This window comes from Malaclemys terrapin, chromosome 11 (genome assembly GCF_027887155.1).
Source record: "Malaclemys terrapin pileata isolate rMalTer1 chromosome 11, rMalTer1.hap1, whole genome shotgun sequence".
Lineage (NCBI taxonomy): Eukaryota > Metazoa > Chordata > Testudines > Emydidae > Malaclemys > Malaclemys terrapin.
The window spans coordinates 79,558,594-79,576,338 of NC_071515.1; the positions used below are offsets into that span (position 1 = coordinate 79,558,594).

The window sequence follows — 17,745 nt, forward strand, 5'->3', positions numbered from 1 at the left end:
GCAGCTGCTGGGGGGGTGCCCTAGCGAGGGGGGGGTGTTCCCGGGGCTGAGTGGGGGGGGGCACAGCTGGTGCTGCTGCAGGTCCTGGGCGGCAGGGCCTGACCCACGTGGCAGGCAGGGTGGGGGGTTAGGGGGGCCCCTGTTCCGCTCCCTGCCTCTGCTTGGACATCCCCGGCCTTGAACCGAGCTGGGGCCATCGGCAGGTGCTGGGCCCTGCCGCGCCCCTGGGACTGGGCCGAAGACTGCAGATGCCCGGTGGGGCAGCTCCTGCCCCATGGCTCCAGGGCTTGGTGAGCCCCTGGGCACGCTGGGCGAGCCGGGTGGTGCGTTGCTCCGGGGCCTCTCTCCACGGGGGCGGCGTTTGCCTGAGGTTCCCTGGCCCCCCTTTCGGGCGTTGGGGGGGCGCAGGAACTTGGCAGCAGCGATTCCAGGAGCCTGGCCAGCCCGGAGCCGAGGGAACCGCTGGCGCATGCAGAGCTGCAGCCGGCTCGGGCTCCGCTCCGCGCGGCATTAATTCCCGGGAAGGGGAGGGAGCCCTAATCCCTGACAGCTGCTGCTTCGCATGGATCAATAACCCTTTTCACTTTTCCCGCTGCTTGTTCCGCGGGGAGCGCCATCGATCGGGCAGCTCCTCCTGCCGGCTTCCTCCCTCCTCGCCCCTGATCGCGCAGCCGGCAAGGGAGGAGGCAGGTGGCCCGCGGCGAGGGCACGGGCGGCACGGCCGCGAGGAGCCAGCGGATTTGCACCTCCCAACTTTGGGAGCAGGAACCGCGCGGCAGGGAGGCGGTTAACGTCCAGGAGGATCTACAGCCGGGGGATTAGGAGGGGCTGCTCTGCTGGCCGTTGTCTCCGGCTCCCCGTCCCCGCTCCCGCCTGGGGCTGCTCCTCTCCTGGGGCAGGAACTCGTGGGCAGGGGCTGCCAGGCCCCGGCGAGCGGAGCTGCCAGCGAGCAGCAGCGGCAGCTGAGGCCGGCAGTGCTCTCTGCTCTCCTTGGCATCACTTTGCCGCGGCCGAGCTATTCTAACAAGTGGCTGGAGCAGCACTTTGGAGCCTGGCGGGGCTGGGTTCGGCGTGGTGCCCCTGCCCGGGGGCTCCGGTCGCTGCCCGCTGCCTCCGCTCGCGCCGGGCTGCACGGGGAAATAACGGTGACATGTCTTGAATGATTAAGTATTCCCTGGATTGTATTAGCACATGCTGCCTGTGTCTGCCGGGTCTTAGCAGCGTTCAGCGGAGGCAGAGGCAGGGTTATTTGACAGCTGTATTTGTGCTGATAAGCGAAGGCACAAGGAGACGATCGACTAGTGAGACAAGTGGGAAGCAGCAGCGGCTGGGAGCTCCGGAGAAGGGCTGTGCTTGCCTTGGCGGGTGAGGTGTCCTGCCCCAGAGGAGGCTCTGCCGTGCCCATCCCCGGGTCTGGCCGGGTCCCCGCACCGGGGGCGAGCTCGCTGGCTGGGCACGGTGGGCGCGCCGGCCGCTCTGGGCAGATGCCGATTGAGATCGTGTGCAAAATTAAATTTGCCGAGGAGGATGAGAAGCAGAAGGAGGAAGAGGAAGGGGACAAGGAGAGTCTGATCGAGGAGCCCAGCTGCCCGCGCACCCGCGACCTGGCCACCTTCGCTGGCACCAGCACCCTGCATGGCCTTGGCCACATCTGTGGGTCGGGGCGCCTGGGCGTCCGGCAGACCCTGTGGGCGTTCGCCTTCCTGCTCTCGCTGGCCTTCTTCTTCTCGCAGGCGGCCCGCTCGGCGCTGCTCTACCTGGAGCGCCCGCACCTCACGGCGCTGGACGAGGAGGCCGCCCGCGAGATGCTCTTCCCGGCCGTCACCATCTGCAACATCAACCGCTTCCGCCACTCCGCGCTCTCCGACGCCGACATCTTCCACCTGGCCAACATGACTGGGCTGCCCCCCAAGGACCGCGAGGGGCACAGGGCGGCCGACCTGCTCTACCCCGACCCGGACATGGCCGACATCCTCAACCGCACCGGCCACCAGCTCGACGACATGCTCCAGAGCTGCAACTTCAGCGGCGAGAAGTGCTCCTCCCAGAACTTCACCGTGGTGAGTCCCCGCCTGGCTGGAGGCGCCTGGCCCCGGGCGCTGGCACCTGCTGCTCCAGCGTCGTCTGCTCGAGTTTCCCTGCAGGTTCCCCGAGGAGAGCCCTTCCCAGAGCTCTGTCCAGGGGCCAGGCTGTGCTGGGGAGGGGCTCTGGGCCCCCCGGATGGAGGGACTTGCAGAGCTGGTGCCAGGGGGAGCTGAGGGGTGGCTGGATGCTTTGGGAAGTTGCAGTTCGTTGCCTTGCTCTGGTCTGTGGGACCCTGCTCAGTGCCTGGCTGCTCTCTGGCCGGCCGGGCTGGGTGGCACTGGGGTCGCCAGGCAGCATGGGGGCAGCCCCCAGCACTGGGGCTGACAGGGGGTTCGTGAGGAGAGACACCCCACGGGGTGCCAGGATCACACGTGTGCTTGGAGCGCCCGAGCAGCTGCTGCTCCCAACGTGCCTCCGTCTGCCATGCGGGGCCCGAGGGCCCAGGCCGCTCCCCAGGTGCTGGTCCAGGCAGCGCGGCCCCAGCCGGGGCTAGCGCAGGCGCCGGAAGACCCAAATCCACGCTGTGCTTTGGGGAAATGAATGTGCTGAGCGGGCGGAATACCTGATGGGACCTTTGCCGCCCGTAATGACTCTGGAAATGAGCCGCTTCCCTCCTGCGGCTGCCACGTGGCCTGATCCTCACTCCCGGAGCAGCGCTGCCAGCCGCAGCCCGCACCCGGCTCGGGGAGGGGAGACTGAAGGCACCAGGGCGCAGGGCAGCGGGGCTCACCCAGCAGTATGAGGCCAGAGCTGGCCAGGGGAGATTCCATCTCTGTGCAGTGAGGGGGGAGGAGAGGGGGGCTCTGGGGAGGGCAGGATGCTGCCCCCTCCCTGGTGGGTGTTGCCGGGTGCCCGCGGGGGGCAGAGGGGGTCGTGGCCTGTGTGGCTGTTGGGCAGAGGCATGATATGAGCACAGGGCTGGGAGCCGGGAGCCCGGCGCTCTGATCCCCTCTCTGTGCCTTGGCTCCTGGAGCGGGTGCGGGGCTCAGACCCCTGTCTCCTCACTGCCCCCGCCAGGGTCCCTGGGCTGAGTCTGCGGAGGGGGATCGAAGGCCGGGGCTGTGCCAGGATGGGGGACTGGAAGTGAGGCCAGCGCAGAGGGGAGGGGCTGGCTGTGGGGCTGCCTGTCGCTGGAGGGCTTGGCTAAGCGCCGGGTCCCACTGAGCCTTTCGAGGCAGAGCCCAGACTCCCTGGGGCCAAGCCGTGGGCCCCGCTGCTGGCGGTGTGGGGTGGCGGGTTGCTGTGTGGGGCCGTTTCTAAGCAGGGTGCCATGGGGAAGGACGGGTAGTGCCGGGGGGTGGGTGTTGGGGGCCCACTGGAGGTGTGGGGCTGGTGCCGGGGGGAGGGACGTATGGGGGGGAAGAGCCAGGCATTGCTCCTCTCCCCCAGCTTGTGCTGGGGTGGGCACAGGACTCCTGGGTTCTCACCCCACTCAGCCGCGAGAGCTGGTGTGAGTGCGTCCCAGCGGAGGTGGGTTGGAGCAGTGCTCTGGCCAGGAGCTGTGGGGCAGCAGTGGGGCTGGCTCTCTGCCTGGGGCCTGGCCCTGTGTGCTCTCCTGGGGGGCAGGGCTGCCCCTCGCTGTGCCCGGGCGCTGGGCCCTTTACTGCAGGCAGCGAGTTGGAAATCAGCCTCTGGCCCGTCACCAGCCTGGTTCTTTATGGGCCGGCACGGGGGGAAAATCCCGGCGTAAGCAGCTTCCGAGTCGTAAAGCCGGGCCGGGCTGTAAATCTCCCGCCGGCTGGGGCGGGCAGAGCCGCAGCCTGGTTCCCTGCAGCTGGACTGCGGGTCCCCCTGCGCTCCGGTGTGGGAGAGATGCAGGGGCCCGGGCACCCACCCCCGCCTGTGCTGCCCCCCGCTCTGCCCGGCGGCTCTTCCCAGCCTTGGCGTGGGCAGCTGGGGGGCCCGTGTCTCCGGTGGGGCCTGGGGTGGAGGAGCAGGGAGCCCGTGGTGCTGGGAGTTGCCGTCACGCTCCAGCGGGTGGTTTCCTGGGCTAGTCCTTGGCAGCGGCTGGGACGGGGGCTGCTGGGCTGCCCCGGCCTGATCCTGGGGTGTGGCCCAGTCCTGCCCGAGCCCAGCGCAGTGACCATAGCGTGTGCTGAGCGCTGCCCCCCCCAACCCCCCGCACAGGCAGGTGGCTCCGGGGCACCGAGTCGGGGCACACTGGGACAGGCCCTGCGGCAGGCTGCGAGGGTGGGGACACGATGGGGGAGGGGTCGTTCCCTGATGCTGGCAGGGGCTGGTAGCCAGGCTGCCGCGTGGGCGAGCGGGCACTGGGCAGGCGTGGGGGGGGGGGCTGTCGATCTCTCCCTGTCCTTGGCAGCTCCCCACCCCCACTGCGCCGCAGCCCGACGGGTGGGGGGCAGGGCCCCTCCCCGGGGGCTGGCACCGTTCATGGCCCCCCCAGCGCCTGGAGCCTGCAGGAACAGCCTGGGCAGGGCCGGGGGGGCAGAGCAGGTGGGGGCGGATGGAGGAGCCCCCAGCCTGGCTGCTGTCACCCCGTGCGCCTGCCGGGCGATCGCTCGCTGCCTCGCGCGCTCAGGTTGGCGGCTGTTCTGAAAAGCGAAATCCCTGTCAAAAGCCTTTTGTCTCGGCTCGGCCCTGCGAACCCGGCCCCGGGGAGCTGGCAGCACTTCCGCCGCAGCTGGCAGGATCCGCCGAGCCTGGCACAGACCGGCCTCTGGGCAGGGGCCTTCGCGGGGCTGGGCTCCCGGGTGCTGGGCTCGGCCTGGAGCCGCCGGGTCGGGGCTGGGGGAGTTCCCGGGGCCCGGCGGGTCTGCGCTGCTCTAGCCGGCTGGGGTGTGGGGCGAAGCCTCCAGGATCAGGCAGCTAGAGAAGAAACCAAGCAGACAGAGCCAGGCACCAGGGCCAGGCCTATGGAAATGCAGGGGACAGCAGGGGCTGCGAGTCGGGAGTGAGGGGCACCGGCAGAGCTGTGGGGCTGCGGGTCGGGAGTGAGGGGCACCGGCAGAGCTGTGGGGCTGCGGGTCGGGAGTGAGGGGCACCGGCAGAGCTGGGGGGCTGCGGGTCGGGAGTGAGGGGCACTGGCAGAGCTGTGGGGCTGCGGGTCGGGAGTGAGGGGCACCGGCAAAGCTGTGGGGCTGCGGGTCGGGAGTGAGGGGCACTGGCAGAGCTGGGGGGCTGCGGGTCAGGAGTGAGAGGCACCAGCAGAGCTGGGGGCTATCAGGGGCTATGGGTCGGGAGTGAGGAGCACCGGCAGAGCTGGGGGGCTGTGGGTGGGGAGTGAGGGGCACCGGCAGAGCTGGGGGGCTGCGGGTCGGGAGTGAGGGGCACCGGCAGAGCTGGGGGAGTGCGGGTTGGGAGTGAGGGGCACCGGCAGTGCTGTACGGGGACGCTGTTGGACGGAGGCATCGGGCACTAATCTGGGCGATCGAGGTTCGTCCCTGTGTGACGCTGGGTGAATCCCTCCCCCTCTGGGCAGTGGGGAGGCCGTGGGGAGCTGGCAGGACTCGGGGTCCCTGGGGACGTCCGAAACGTGCTGCGGGAACGTGGGTCAGTGTGACCCTGCGCCTGTCCTGTGGGTGCTGCCGAGGGGCAGGCGGGGGCAGCGCCCTGGTGTGGTGGGACGGCCGGATCTGAGAGCGAAGGTGCCACCTGCCGGCAGCAGCAGTCAGCCGGCAGAGCCCCGAGCTCGCCCTCTGTGTGTCAGGCGGGAAACCCCCCGCTCGGCGGCTGCCATCCCCGGGGCTGACGCTCTGACCAGCCTGGCCAGCAGCCTCCTGGAGACCCCCCGCTGCTCTGGCGCCCAGGCCGCACCTAGACACTGGGCAGGGAGGGGCCCGGTTCGGCCGTGGGCTGGGGCCTCCCCCCTCCCCGTATTTCCTGCGTGTTCGTTCCTGGCTCTGACAAAGGCGCCGTTTAACTCCCCCGGCTAATCAGCGGCTCCCCCACCACAGGCCTCTCGCTGACCTTTCCGCCGGAGCCGCCTGCCACAAATGTCGCCGTGCCCGGCTATTTTTACTCTGGGTAAGTGGCTGGGCTGCTCCCCCCGCGCAGGGGCCGCTGCCCGGCGCAGGGACAAGCCGCTCGCTGCACACGACGGCCGCAGCTCTCGGGGGCTGAGGGCCTCAGCGACCGGTGCGGCGAGTGTGGGCTGCAGAGAGCCGGCCCCGGCCACAGGGCCTGGGCCAGCCTGGGGGCCCCCCAGCCAACCCCTGCGGGCTTCTCCTGCGCTCGGCCCTGGGCCCTGCAGGGCAGAGGGGCCTGGCCCAGCCTGGGGGAGCCCGAAGCCCGTCGCTGGGCTGGCAGAGCTGCCCGGTTAGCCTCTCGGGGGCTCCAGGCTGGGGGCTCCAGCGGCAGCAGCTCCAAGGGGCCCAGACCAAGCGCCCACTCTGGGGGGTCTAGGCCCGGTCTCTGTCTGCCCTCGGGCCTGGGCTGCAGCGGGGGAGGGGGTGGTCCCCGACTCCCCCTGCACTGCCCCCCGAGGGTGCCCGGCGCCCACCAGCTGGTCGTTACTCCCCAGGCACAGCCGTCCACACAGGCCAGACCGGCCCGGGGGTGAGGGACAGGCCCAGCTGCCCCCAGTGCCCGGCACCAGCTGGAAGCCTGCGGGGCAGAGCCGGGGCGAGATCCTGGAGCAGCAGGACCCAGCGGGACGGGCACTTCCCCTTTGGGACAGCCCCCCCCCCCCCGCCTCCAGCCCCAGCCCTTACCCCAGCCTGCCCCCCCACCTGCCTCCAGCCCAGCCCCCCCACTTGCCCCCAGACCCCAACCCAGCTCCTTCTCCCAGACCCCCCTGCCTCCAGCCCAGTCCCCCCACTTGCCCCCAGTCCTCAACCCAGCCTGTTCCTATCCCCCGCCCCACGCAGAGCTCCCTGGGACAGAGACCTGCATGCAGCTGTTGGCGCTGGGCGCGGGGCGCTGGGCTGAACAGGGCGGGACCCGCGGGTGCAGGCGCTGGCAGAGGAGGGCAGCCCTGGGGCTCGGACGGGGTCTGATTGTCCAGGACGGGAGCGGCGGGGAGGCTGGAGAGCGGAAGGATCCTTCCTTGGAGAGACCTCGCCATAGGCGCTGGGCGTGGTTCTGACCCCGTCTGGTTCTGCTGGGCACAGCCCGGATCCTGGCCCCCCCTACCCCTCAGCCCCCTGCCGCCCAGTGCAGCCAGCCCAACACGCGCTGCCCCTGCTTCCCTCCCGGATACGAGCCCCCCTACCGCCCAGCAGGTCTGCCCAGGCAGTGAGCACACAGGGCTGGCAATGCGAGCCCCACAGCACCGGGGCTGGGACAGGAGCAGCGACTGGCTACAGAAAGCTGGGATGGCAGGGGCTGCGGGTCAGGAGTGAGGGGCACTGGCAGAGTGGGGGGACAGGTCTGGCTGTGGGGGCTGCGGGTCGGGAGTGGGGTGCACCAGCAGAGCTGTGTTGCGGGGAGCCCAGGGCTGGCTGTGGTGGCTGTGGGTCGGGAGTGGGGTGCACCAGCAGAGCTGTGTTTGGGGGGAGCCCAGGTCTGGCTGTGGGGGCTGCGGGTCGGGAGTGGGGTGCACCAGCAGAGCTGTGTTGCGGGGAGTCCAGGGCTGGCTGTGGGGGCTGTGGGTCGGGAGTGGGGTGCACCAGCAGAGCTGTGTTTGGGGGGAGCTCAGGGCTGGCTGTGGGGGCTGTGGGTCGGGAGTGGGGTGCACCAGCAGAGCTGTGTTGCGGGGAGTCCAGGGCTGGCTGTGGGGGCTGTGGGTCGGGAGTGGGGTGCACCAGCAGAGCTTTGTTTGGGGGGAGCCCAGGGCTGGCTGTGGGGGCTGCGGGTCGGGAGTGAGGGGCACTGGCACAGTGGGGGGGGGGGACAGGGCTGGCTGTGGGGGCTGCGGGTCGGGAGTGGGGGGCACCGGCAGAGCGGGGAGGGACAGAGCGGGGGGGGGACAGGGCTGGCTGTGGGGGCTGCGGGTCGGGAGTGAGGGGCGCCGGCAGAGCGGGGGGGGACAGGGCTGGCTGTGGGGGCTGCGGGTCGGGAGTGGGGGGCGCCGGCAGAGCGGGGGGGACAGGGCTGGCTGTGGGGGCTGCGGCTCGGGAGTGGGGTGCACCAGCAGAGCTGTGTTTGGGGGGACAGGGCTGGCTGTGGGGGCTGCGGGTCGGGAGTGGGGGGCACCGGCAGAGCGGGGGGGGGACAGGGCTGGCTGTGGGGGCTGCGGGTCGGGAGTGAGGGGCACTGGCAGAGCGGGGGGGACAGGGCTGGCTGTGGGGGCGCCGGCAGGGCTGTGTTTGGGGGACCCCAGGGCCATGCCGGGGGGCAGGGGAGCGGCGGGGCTGGCGGAGCTGCTGGTGGTGACGAGATCCGATCGCGGGAGCAGAACACTCCTCCGCTAATTACATGTAATGAATTGACTGTAAAAGCTCTTCGGCGCTTATCTGGGTAATTTCATGTCAGGCTCTTAGTGAGACAGCCTGGGGGGCCGCCGGGGCCTGGGCAGGGGCAGTTGCTGGGGGGCGGCCGGTGCCTCTTGCTCGCCCCATCGCCGTGGGGGCGGGGCCTGTTTGGTTAGCTCCGCCCACTGCCACACTGGGGCGAAGGGCGCCCCCGGGCCCGGCCTCCCCATTCTGCCCCATGTTCCCGCCCCCCGGGCCAGACCCCCTCGCACCTTACAGGATGGACAAAACCATTGGCTGACGCCAGGGGATGCCCCGCCCCACTGTGGGGCTGGCAGACAGGGAGGGGGCTCCTGCAGGACGCTGTGATTGGCTGCGCTCCATGCAGGTGGCCCACTGCAGAGCCCTCTGATTGGCCAGAGTTCAGGGGCGTCTCGCTGCAGGATAACGGGATTGGTTGCGGTGTGCATGTGGGGGGCGGGAGGTGCGGCGTGTTTGCCATGGGACAATGCAATTGGCTGCACCGTGGGGCAGGGGTGGGGCTTTGCCTTTGCCCTCCTATGGGGGGGGGTCAGCGAGGTCACCGTGAGGTGGGCGGGTCAGCGGGAAGCCGGGGCCCCTGGCAGGGAGACGGGGCGTTGGTGTGAACGGGTGGGTGGAAAAGCCGGGGGCCCTGAACCAGGAGCAGCGTTAGCCAAGGGGCTAGACCTGCCCCTGCCCTGCCCCGTGTCCCACCTCGCCCCCTGCCCCCGCCATGGCCTGGCCCCCTGGCCCCTGCTCCACCTTGCACCCTGCTCCCGCCCTGCCCCGCCACACCTCGCCACCTGTCCTGTCCCCACCTCGCCCCCTGCCCCACCTCGCCCACTGCCCCGACCATGGCGTCGCCCCCTGGCCCCACCTCGCCCCTGCCCTACTCCGCCTCGCCCCCTGCCCCCGCCACGGCCTCACCCCCTAGCCACACCTCGCCCCCGTCCCCCTGCCCTGGCCTTACCCCCTGTCCCCCACCCCTGCCACTGCCTCACCCCCCGCTTCGCCCCCACCCCGGCCCCGCTCCCTGCCCCCGCCCCATGCCCCACCTCGCCCCCTGCCCCTGCCACGGCCTCGGGGAGCCAGGGGTGACACGCGGGGGTCGGGGGGGGCATATCTCGGAGTCTGATGGTCCTGGCTCCCGTGGTACCGCAGGGGGGTTGCGACAGGGCTCGGTGCCAGGGTCCCGGGTGCTGCACTGGGGAGGGGTGGGAGCAGGGGCGCTGCGGGTCGGAGCATCCTGGCACTGGGGTGCCGGGCGCAGCCGGGCCGTGCTGCTCGGAGGGAGTGGGGGGGTGCAGGGAAGCCATTGCTCGGTGCCGGGGTCCCTGGGCACGCACCGTCAGGAGCTGTTCGCACCACGGGAGCGTGTGGAGAACAGAAGGTTTACAGAGCTGCACTAAATGACGAGAATGGTTTGGAGCCATAAAGAGGGACGGTTTTATGTCCCACGCCCGCACCCAGCGCTGCCGTTCTGCCATTGCGGAGACGGGGCGTTATTTATAGACGGCAGCGTGCGCGAGGGAGCCGCGGGAGAGCTGAAAGCCAGCCAAGGCCCCGCGCTTCGCTCAGCCACTCATTTCCCGGGCAGCTGCCGTCTACACTTCTCACCCATTACAAAAAAATTAACAAGTTTGCAGCCAGTCAGGTGGAAAAAACAATAATTGTTTGAAGCCGGATTTCCCCCTTCCCCACTGACGAGTCGCCCGCGGTGAGCGCCGCCGGGCGCAGGCAGCGCGGGAACGGCCTTGGACCAGGCTGGAGGAGCCAGATTGGGCTGGGGGTGGGTGGAGGGTAAGGGGCATGAGCAGAGGGGGGTGTTCAGGGCTGGGACAGCCGGAGGCTGCGGGTCGGGATTGAGGGGCATTGGCAGGGCTGCGCCAGTCTCCCTGGCTGCGCGGTCGCGCCCGCTGCACGCCTGCGTGTTACGTGGCAATTGCTCGTTTGCTGCATCCTGGGGGTCGGTTTGTGCTGGCAGCAGCATGCCCGTGGGCCGCTCGCCCAGCTCTTGGGCACCGGGGTGTTGAGAGCAGAGGCCACTGGGGGCGGCAGGACGGGTGCCTGGCACGTCTCCCGGTGAGCACGTGACCCAGCCGCGTCCCCCATCACTCCCTCGTAGGGGGGGCCGCCCTGCTGCAGGCCCGGGTTTCCCACACAGGTTCTGTGACACGTTTCTTTTGATCCTCGGGGACTGTGGCGGGAGCAGGTGCCGGGCTGGGCCCAGCAGCGCGAGCTCGGGGGAGGGACTCGAGTCCCCAGCCGGACGTGGTGCTCGTGCTGCGGGTGTTTGTTGGTGTTGCGGCGGGTGTTGGTGTTGCGGCGGGTGTTGGTGTTGCTGTGGGTGTTGGTGTTGCTGTGGATGTTGCGGCGGGTGTTGCTGTTGTGGCGGGTGTTGGTGTTGCTGCGGGTGCGGCTGGTCTGGATGCTCCAGAGGCGGCTGCACTAGCAGTGGGAGCGGGGTGAAGGCGCTTGGCCAGGTCACGGTCGGCAAAGCCCTGGCCTGGCGCCCGGTCCCATGGACACACACACACAAGTGCCCGTGCCAAGGGGCCGGCTCAGTCGGCACCAGGACGCTGGCCCCGGCCCAGACGCCCCCCACGACTTCTCCATTTAGACACTGACAAAAACAAGTTGTATGTCACGTTCCCGGTGCTAGTTACCAGCCTCGTGTCTTGTACCTGCTCGTTCGAACGAAGCATCGTCATCCGTTATCCTGTCACCTCCGGATCTCCCGGGGCCCGGCGTGTCCCTGGGCCGGCCTGCAGGTGCCTGACAGATCGGTGTGCGCCGGGCACCCGCTCCGGCCAGCCACGTGCTGACCGGGGCCTGGCTAAGAGCTGGCGCCTTCCTGTTCGGCCAAGGCCCGGGGCCTGCAGCCTTCTGCGTCTGAGCTGAGAGGCCGGGATCCCTGAGCATAAGCCAGGGACGCCCAGCGGCTCGGCCTGGGTTAGCTGGCGTATCCCAGCAACGTCTGTCACCTCTGGAACCGGCCGGAGCTCAGCTGGGGACGTTTACCTGCTTCCACCTGGCAAATCGCTCGCTGGGTTCCTGTCGCAGGGCTGTCGGGGGGACGGGGAGAAACCTGAACATTGGATTATTGGTGTCTGTCACGGACTCACAGGTCATGCCCACTCTCGGCCCCTGCGGGGACCCCCTTCAGCGCGACAGCCCTTCTCCGGGTCCACTCTCTCCCGGGGTCAGGCCCCTCCACCTCCTGGAGTCGCACCTCTCTGAGCCTTAGCACGTCTGTCTCTGCCGTGGGCCCCCTCAGGGAGTCCCCTCGCTCTGGACCCCCCTCGCCCCTCCCTGTTCTCTAGCCCAGAGCAACTCTCAGCCAGCGTAACACAGGAGGGTTTATTGAGCATTGAACACAGCACAGGAAACTCTCAGGGCCTCAGGCCTGGCCTCCCTCAGCCCAGCACACCCCAGTCTCCCCTGCATCCAGGTGGGCTCTGCCTGCTCCCCCTCTCCAGCCCAGAGCCCCCTGCTCCCCAGCTGGGCATCTGATACCCCCGGCCCCAAGCCCCCCTCTGTCCATTGTCTTCTCTCCAGGGAAACAGGGTCGCCTGGGCCTCCTCTCGCCTCTTCTGTCCTCTGGCCCCTCGGGCTGGAACTGGCTGGTCAGGTCACCGGGGTCCTCTCCCCGCAGCCCATTGTCCCCCCACTGGCCAGAACCGGCTGTGACTCTGAGCTGGGTCTCCGGGTCGCCAGGTCACCAGTCGCTGGGGTGTCCGTTCTCCAGGCCATCGGCTGGGGTCCCAAGTTCCCTCTCCGGTCCTGTGTACCAACAAACTCCCTCTCCCCTCCCCTCGTTAAACCAGTAACACCCAGGGAAACTGAGTCCCACCCCCACCCCCCGCATGCAAACCATTGGAAAACCAAGAAAATCCCCCACTTTATCACAGTGTCTGGGCCCATCTGTCACAGAGGCTGCTCCCCTGGGTGGTGAGACAGATCCCCAGCGCACCCCGGGGACTGCCTGGGACTTGGGGAGGGACGCTCCCGGCGTGAGGCCTGTCAGAGCCAGGCCCCTGATTAATCACCAGCCTCCACGGCCCTCCCTGGCCCTCCAGCCCATGGCTCATTAGCTCTTTAATTCCTGGCGCCACTCGCTGAGGGCAGCTGATTGAACTCAGTGCGTCTCATCTGGGGAGCAGTAATCAGCCGCAGCCGGGGACAACAGCCTGAACGGGGAGCTGGGGGGGGCAGCCCCGGGGATGGTGCTGGGAGGGCAGGGGGCATCTGGCCCCGACAGGGCTCGTGTGTGAAATGTCAGGGACGGGGAGCTCCAGCCAGAGGCCGCAGGTGTCGTCTCACCGACGGCGGGAGCGTGGCTCGGGGTGGGCACACGCGCTGTCCTGCTCGCTGGCGTGACTGGCGGCCGGCTCTGCGCAACCAGGGCTGTGCCAGGCTGCCAGGGGGCTGCGCCGTGGGCACGGCTGGGACCTGCTGGTGTTGCCTGGGCAGCTCGCAGGTGTGGCGTGTGGCTGGTGAGCGCAGGACCAGGCAGGCTGAGCTGTGACCTGTGTGCTCCTGTCCAGGGCCGGGGCGGCCTGGGGCCCCGTGTTCCCCACGGGCGCAGCGACGGGCAGGTGGCCAGTCTGACCGGCTCCTGGGCACAGAGCTGGCCTCTCCCAGGGCTGCGCCTCTGCCTCCCGGCACTGCCCAGAGACGGCCTGGAGCCACCGCGCCCACCCGCCTTGGGGTGCTCAGAGCTGGGGCGGGCTCGTCACAGGGAGCTGGGGGGGACCTGGATTCAGCTTAGCCCTGGGCCAGTCCCTTTGGTGTCTGTCTCTGTGGGGCGAGCTCCTGGCCGACTGCCACACACCTCCCTCCCTCTCCGTGCCCCACGTCTGGAGAGCCCAGTGCGAACGGGCTGGGTCGGACTGTGGGGTGGGGCGGGGTCGCGCCCGGGACAGATGTGCCGCGTTCCCTGCATCTCACTGCTTGGGGATAACGCTCGACTGCCTGGGCCTCGCTGCCCCACACCACTCGCAGGGGAGTGTGTCTGTCGCTGAGCCGTGTGTGCAGGTGGGTTGAGGATGATGCAGGGGCAGCGGGGCAAGATGGGGGGGTCTGCGGGGGCAGTGGGGAGATGGGGGAGCGGAGAGATGGGGGCAGCGGGGGAGCAGGGAGATGGGGGGCAGCAGGTCAAGATGGGGGGTCTGCAGGGGCAAGATGGGGGAGCGGGGAGATGGGGGGCAGCGGGGAGATGGGGGGCCTGCGAGGGCAGCGGGGGAGCGGGGAGATGGGGCAGCGGGGAGATGGGGGGGGCTGCGAGGGCAGCGGGGAGATGGGGGGGGCTGCGAGGGCAGCGGGGGAGCGGGGAGATGGGGGGGCAGCGGGGAGATGGGGGGGCTGCGGGGGCAGCGGGGAGATGGGGGGGCAGCGGGGAGATGGGGGGCTGCGAGGGCAGCGGGGGAGCGGGGAGATGGGGGGGGCTGCGAGGGCAGCGGGGCAGCGGGGAGATGGGGGCAGCGGGGAGATGGGGGGGCCTGCGAGGGCAGCGGGGGAGCGGGGAGATGGGGGGGGGCTGCGAGGGCAGCGGGGGAGCAGGGAGATGGGGGGGCAGCGGGGAGATGGGGGGGCTGCGAGGGCAGCGGGGGAGCAGCCAGTCTGGACCAGGTGCACCCGGCTGCAGGAGAAGGGGCAGGATGCCCTGAGCGCTGACAGCAGCAGCCCCCCCGGGCCGTGCCGTGCCCTGGAACAGGGGCCAGGAGCCCTGCCGAGAGGGGGCGGTTTCCAGTTCCTGCTCCGGTAGCTGTCTGTTCCCTCCCCCCGGCAGGAGCGGTGTCACGGAGCCAGCGCTGCTGTCAGCGCGGTGACAGGGCCGCGCTCCACTGCCCAGGCGTCTCTAGCGAGTGTCTCCCCGGCGGGCACCGGCCAGCGACCTGGCACGGATCCCCCCCCCCCGCCAGGGTTCAGAGCATCCCTGTGACAGCCCCCCCCCCCCCGACTCCATCGGCTCCTCCGTCCGGCCTGCCAGGGCAGTGGGGACATGACGCTTCTTCGAGTGAGGGGTTCAAGCCACAGCCAGGCGGCCCCACTGGTCCAGCCCGGGACTCACCCCAAACATCTCCCAGCCCCGACCCACAGCCCCCTGCTACCCAGCCCTGGGCTCTGCCGGTGCCCCTCAGTCCTGACCCGCAGCCCCCTGCTGTCAGCCTAGGCAGCCCTTCGCCCCACACGTCCAGGGTGCCCCTCAGCTGGGCATGGGCCAGGTGGGGTGAGGGTGCTGGGGGCGCAGAGAAGGCCACGCTGCACCTGCTTCGATGCAGCCCCCAGACCCTAAAAGGTGTGTGGGGGAATCTGTGGGACAAGGGCCCCAGGCGGGGTGGGGAAGGGGCTGCGTCAGGGGCTGTGGGGGGGGCCCTGGGCTGACTGAGCACAATCCCCCTCCAGGAGGCAGCTGGCAGCTAGTGGTGGGGGGGCTCTGTGGGCATGGGAGGGGGGCTCGCTGCTGCCTGCCCCCCCCCTGCTCTGGCTGCGCTGTGGAGGGAAGATTTCAGAGTAGCAGCCGTGTTAATCTGTATCCGCAAAAAGAACAGGAGTACTTGTGGCACCTTCGAGACTAACACATTTATTAGAGCATAAGCTTTCGTGGGCTACAGCCCACTTCATCGGATGCATACAGAGTGAAAGGACGGAGGGAAGGACGGTCACAGGCTGAGGGCCTGGCCGGGGGCCTGGCAGAGCCTGTCACGGCAGATGTGCCAGGCTGTGCCCGCAGGGTCGGCTCCGGCGTCTGTCGCTGCCCCAGGGAAGGGCCTGGACACGCAGGTGGCTCGTGGGTCGCTGGGGGGGCGGCTCTGGCCACGGTTGATGTGGATGGGATGGGATCTCTGGCGCCCGCCTGTCCCTGGAGCGCCTGCGGCTGCTGCTCCCAAGGGAGAGGGGACAGGTCCCTGGGGCCTCTGTTCCTGCAGCTGCTCCCATGCCCCCTCCCCGCCCTACTGCCCCCCCGGCCACGTTGCCCCCCCCCACACACACACCCACTCTGGCCATGCTGCCCTACTGCCCCCCCAGCCACGCTGCCCCCCCCCACAGACCCACTCTGACCACGCCGCCCCCTCCCCGCCCTACTGCCCCCCCAGCCACACTGCCCCCCCACACCCACTCTGGCCATGCTGCCCTACTGCCCCCCCAGACACGCTGCCCCCCCCCCCCAGACCCACTCTGACCACGCCGCCCCCTCCCCGCCCTACTGCCCCCCCAGCCACACTGCCCCCCCACACCCACTCTGGCCATGCTGCCCTACTGCCCCCCCAGACACGCTGCCCCCCCCACAGACCCACTCTGGCCATGCTGCCCTACTGCCCCCCCAGACACGCTGCCCCCCCCACAGACCCACTCTGGCCATGCTGCCCTACTGCCCCCCCAGACACACTGCCCCCCCACACCCACTCTGGCCATGCTGCCCTACTGCCCCCCAAGACACGCTGCCCCCCCACAGACCCACTCTGACCACGCTGCCCCCCCTCCCTCCCCGGCCACGCTGCAGGAGCTGGCGGGGAAGATGCTGGATCTCTGGCTAGACCTGTGAGCGGCTGTTTGTGGCGGCGCTCGGGTCCCTCTCTATTAATCAGAGATCGGCCACAACGACACGCGCTAATTACGAGCGAGAGCCTTTGTCTCGCAAGCCTGATTGTTCTCGGAGCGACACCCCCCCAGTGCCGTGCCGCGGGGGTTGGGGGGTTAGCGGCTGATCCGGCCAGGCCCGTCTGGGCCCATTGCTGCCCGTTGGGCTGGGGCTGGGGCTGGGCGGCAGCGCGGGGAGGTGCGGCAGGGACGGCGCATCAGAGACATGGCAGGGCCGGGGCCGGCGGCACAAGGGGCTCTGGGGCGTGGGGCATCCTCTGCTTCGCAAGGTGCTCTTCACAGGGTGTTTTCAGGTCCCCTCCCGCCGCGCTGCTCCCCGACATCGGTTCCTTATCGCCTGACACGGCCTTAATCAACTCCCTAGCCTGATAACGCACCGGCTCCCGCCAGAGTCCGGCTCCGGGAGAAACCTGCCACAGAGACTGGCTGGCCCGGCACTCGGCACAAACCCGTTCGCCAGCAGAGAGCCCCCGGCCCAGCCCTGCGACATGCAAATTGGCAATCGGAGATCCAGGGCGCGGGTTGCTAACGGCCCCGTTACTAACGAGCCCCTTCCCACTGGGCTGGGAGAGCCACCCCGCTGCCACTCCGTGGGCCCACGCTGTCCCCCCGGCCCCCTGCCCTCCACCTTGCCCCCCAGCCCCCTACCCCCCCATATGCTGTCCCCCTGCCCCCCCAGTCCCCTACCCCCCCATGCTCGGGTGACCCCTGGGCTCTGGAAGCGTGGGGGGCAGGGCAGGGCCTTGCGCTGTTTGGGGTCCACATCTTCCCCTCTGGTGTCTCCACCTCCCCCTAGGTGGCCACCTACGCCGGGAGCCCCAGTGCAGTGCGGAGCCTCCTCCCCCCCCCCCCCCCGGGGTCAGTCGCAGGTTCCTGCCCCCCCCTGGCATTGGGGTGCCTGGCTCGAGTGGGTCTCACGGGGCCCTTCCACGGGAGTTTCCGTCGCATTGCCAGGGGCTGCCGGGGAGGGGCTCCTCTGGGGGGGTGGTTAGTCGGGGGGTCCCTCGGCTGATCCTCTGTGCTGGCAGCACATTGCCCCCACGGGTCCTGCCCCCCTGGGGATCCCTGCCCCCATCCCGCCCTCCACTCCCAGCTGCCCCGCACTGACATCTCTGGGGCTGTGGGGTCACCCCCTGCCTCGTGTCCCAGCAGGAAAAGGGCTCGGCAGGGGGCCCTGAGACTGAGCTCCCCACCCTGCTCCCCGCAGGACACTGGGCTGCACCCCCCAAGTCCCGGTGTGGAGCCGCTCTCAGCGCAGGCCCCTCCCCGCGCGGCGCCCCATAAACTCGCCCGGCTGTGACTGGAGCCGAGCTGCCAACGCGCCGTCAGCGAATCTCTCCCAGCGCAGATGGGAGCCACCAGCCGCTGCCGACGGCCCAGGGGGGCTGCCAGGGCCACGCGCGGCTGCTCCCGGTGCCAGCGCAGCACTTCCCGCCCGCCCCCCCCCGTGTCCCCTTCTGCCCCCGCCCACCCCCATTGACCGTTACCGATTAGCTCCATGAGGGGCCGGGCCGGGGGAGGGAGAGGGTGTGTGCAGCACCGCTCCGGGGCAGCGCAGGCCCCGTGACACAGGGCCCGGCTGGGGGGATGCAGGCCAAGAGCGGCCACAGCCCCACGCGGTGAGTGAACGGCGCCCGCCTGGGGCCGCTTTGCAATGGGGCCCTGTCCCAACAGCAGACCGGCCGCGCCAGCCGCTCCCTGCCCCGGGGTCAGGCTGTCTGCG

General features: G+C 70.1%; 1 protein-coding gene across 1 annotated transcript in view; it reads left to right on the forward strand.

Moving 5' to 3' along the window:
* The first annotated feature begins 1,299 nt into the window (after window positions 1–1,299).
* Window positions 1,300–17,745, forward strand: part of ASIC4 (acid sensing ion channel subunit family member 4) — a 79,024-nt gene continuing 62,578 nt past the window's right edge. The window contains exon 1 of the mRNA XM_054044578.1: window positions 1,300–2,060. Within this exon, the coding sequence (XP_053900553.1) occupies window positions 1,485–2,060 (576 nt within the window). The 5' untranslated portion in view covers window positions 1,300–1,484. The remainder of the gene's footprint in view (window positions 2,061–17,745) is intronic.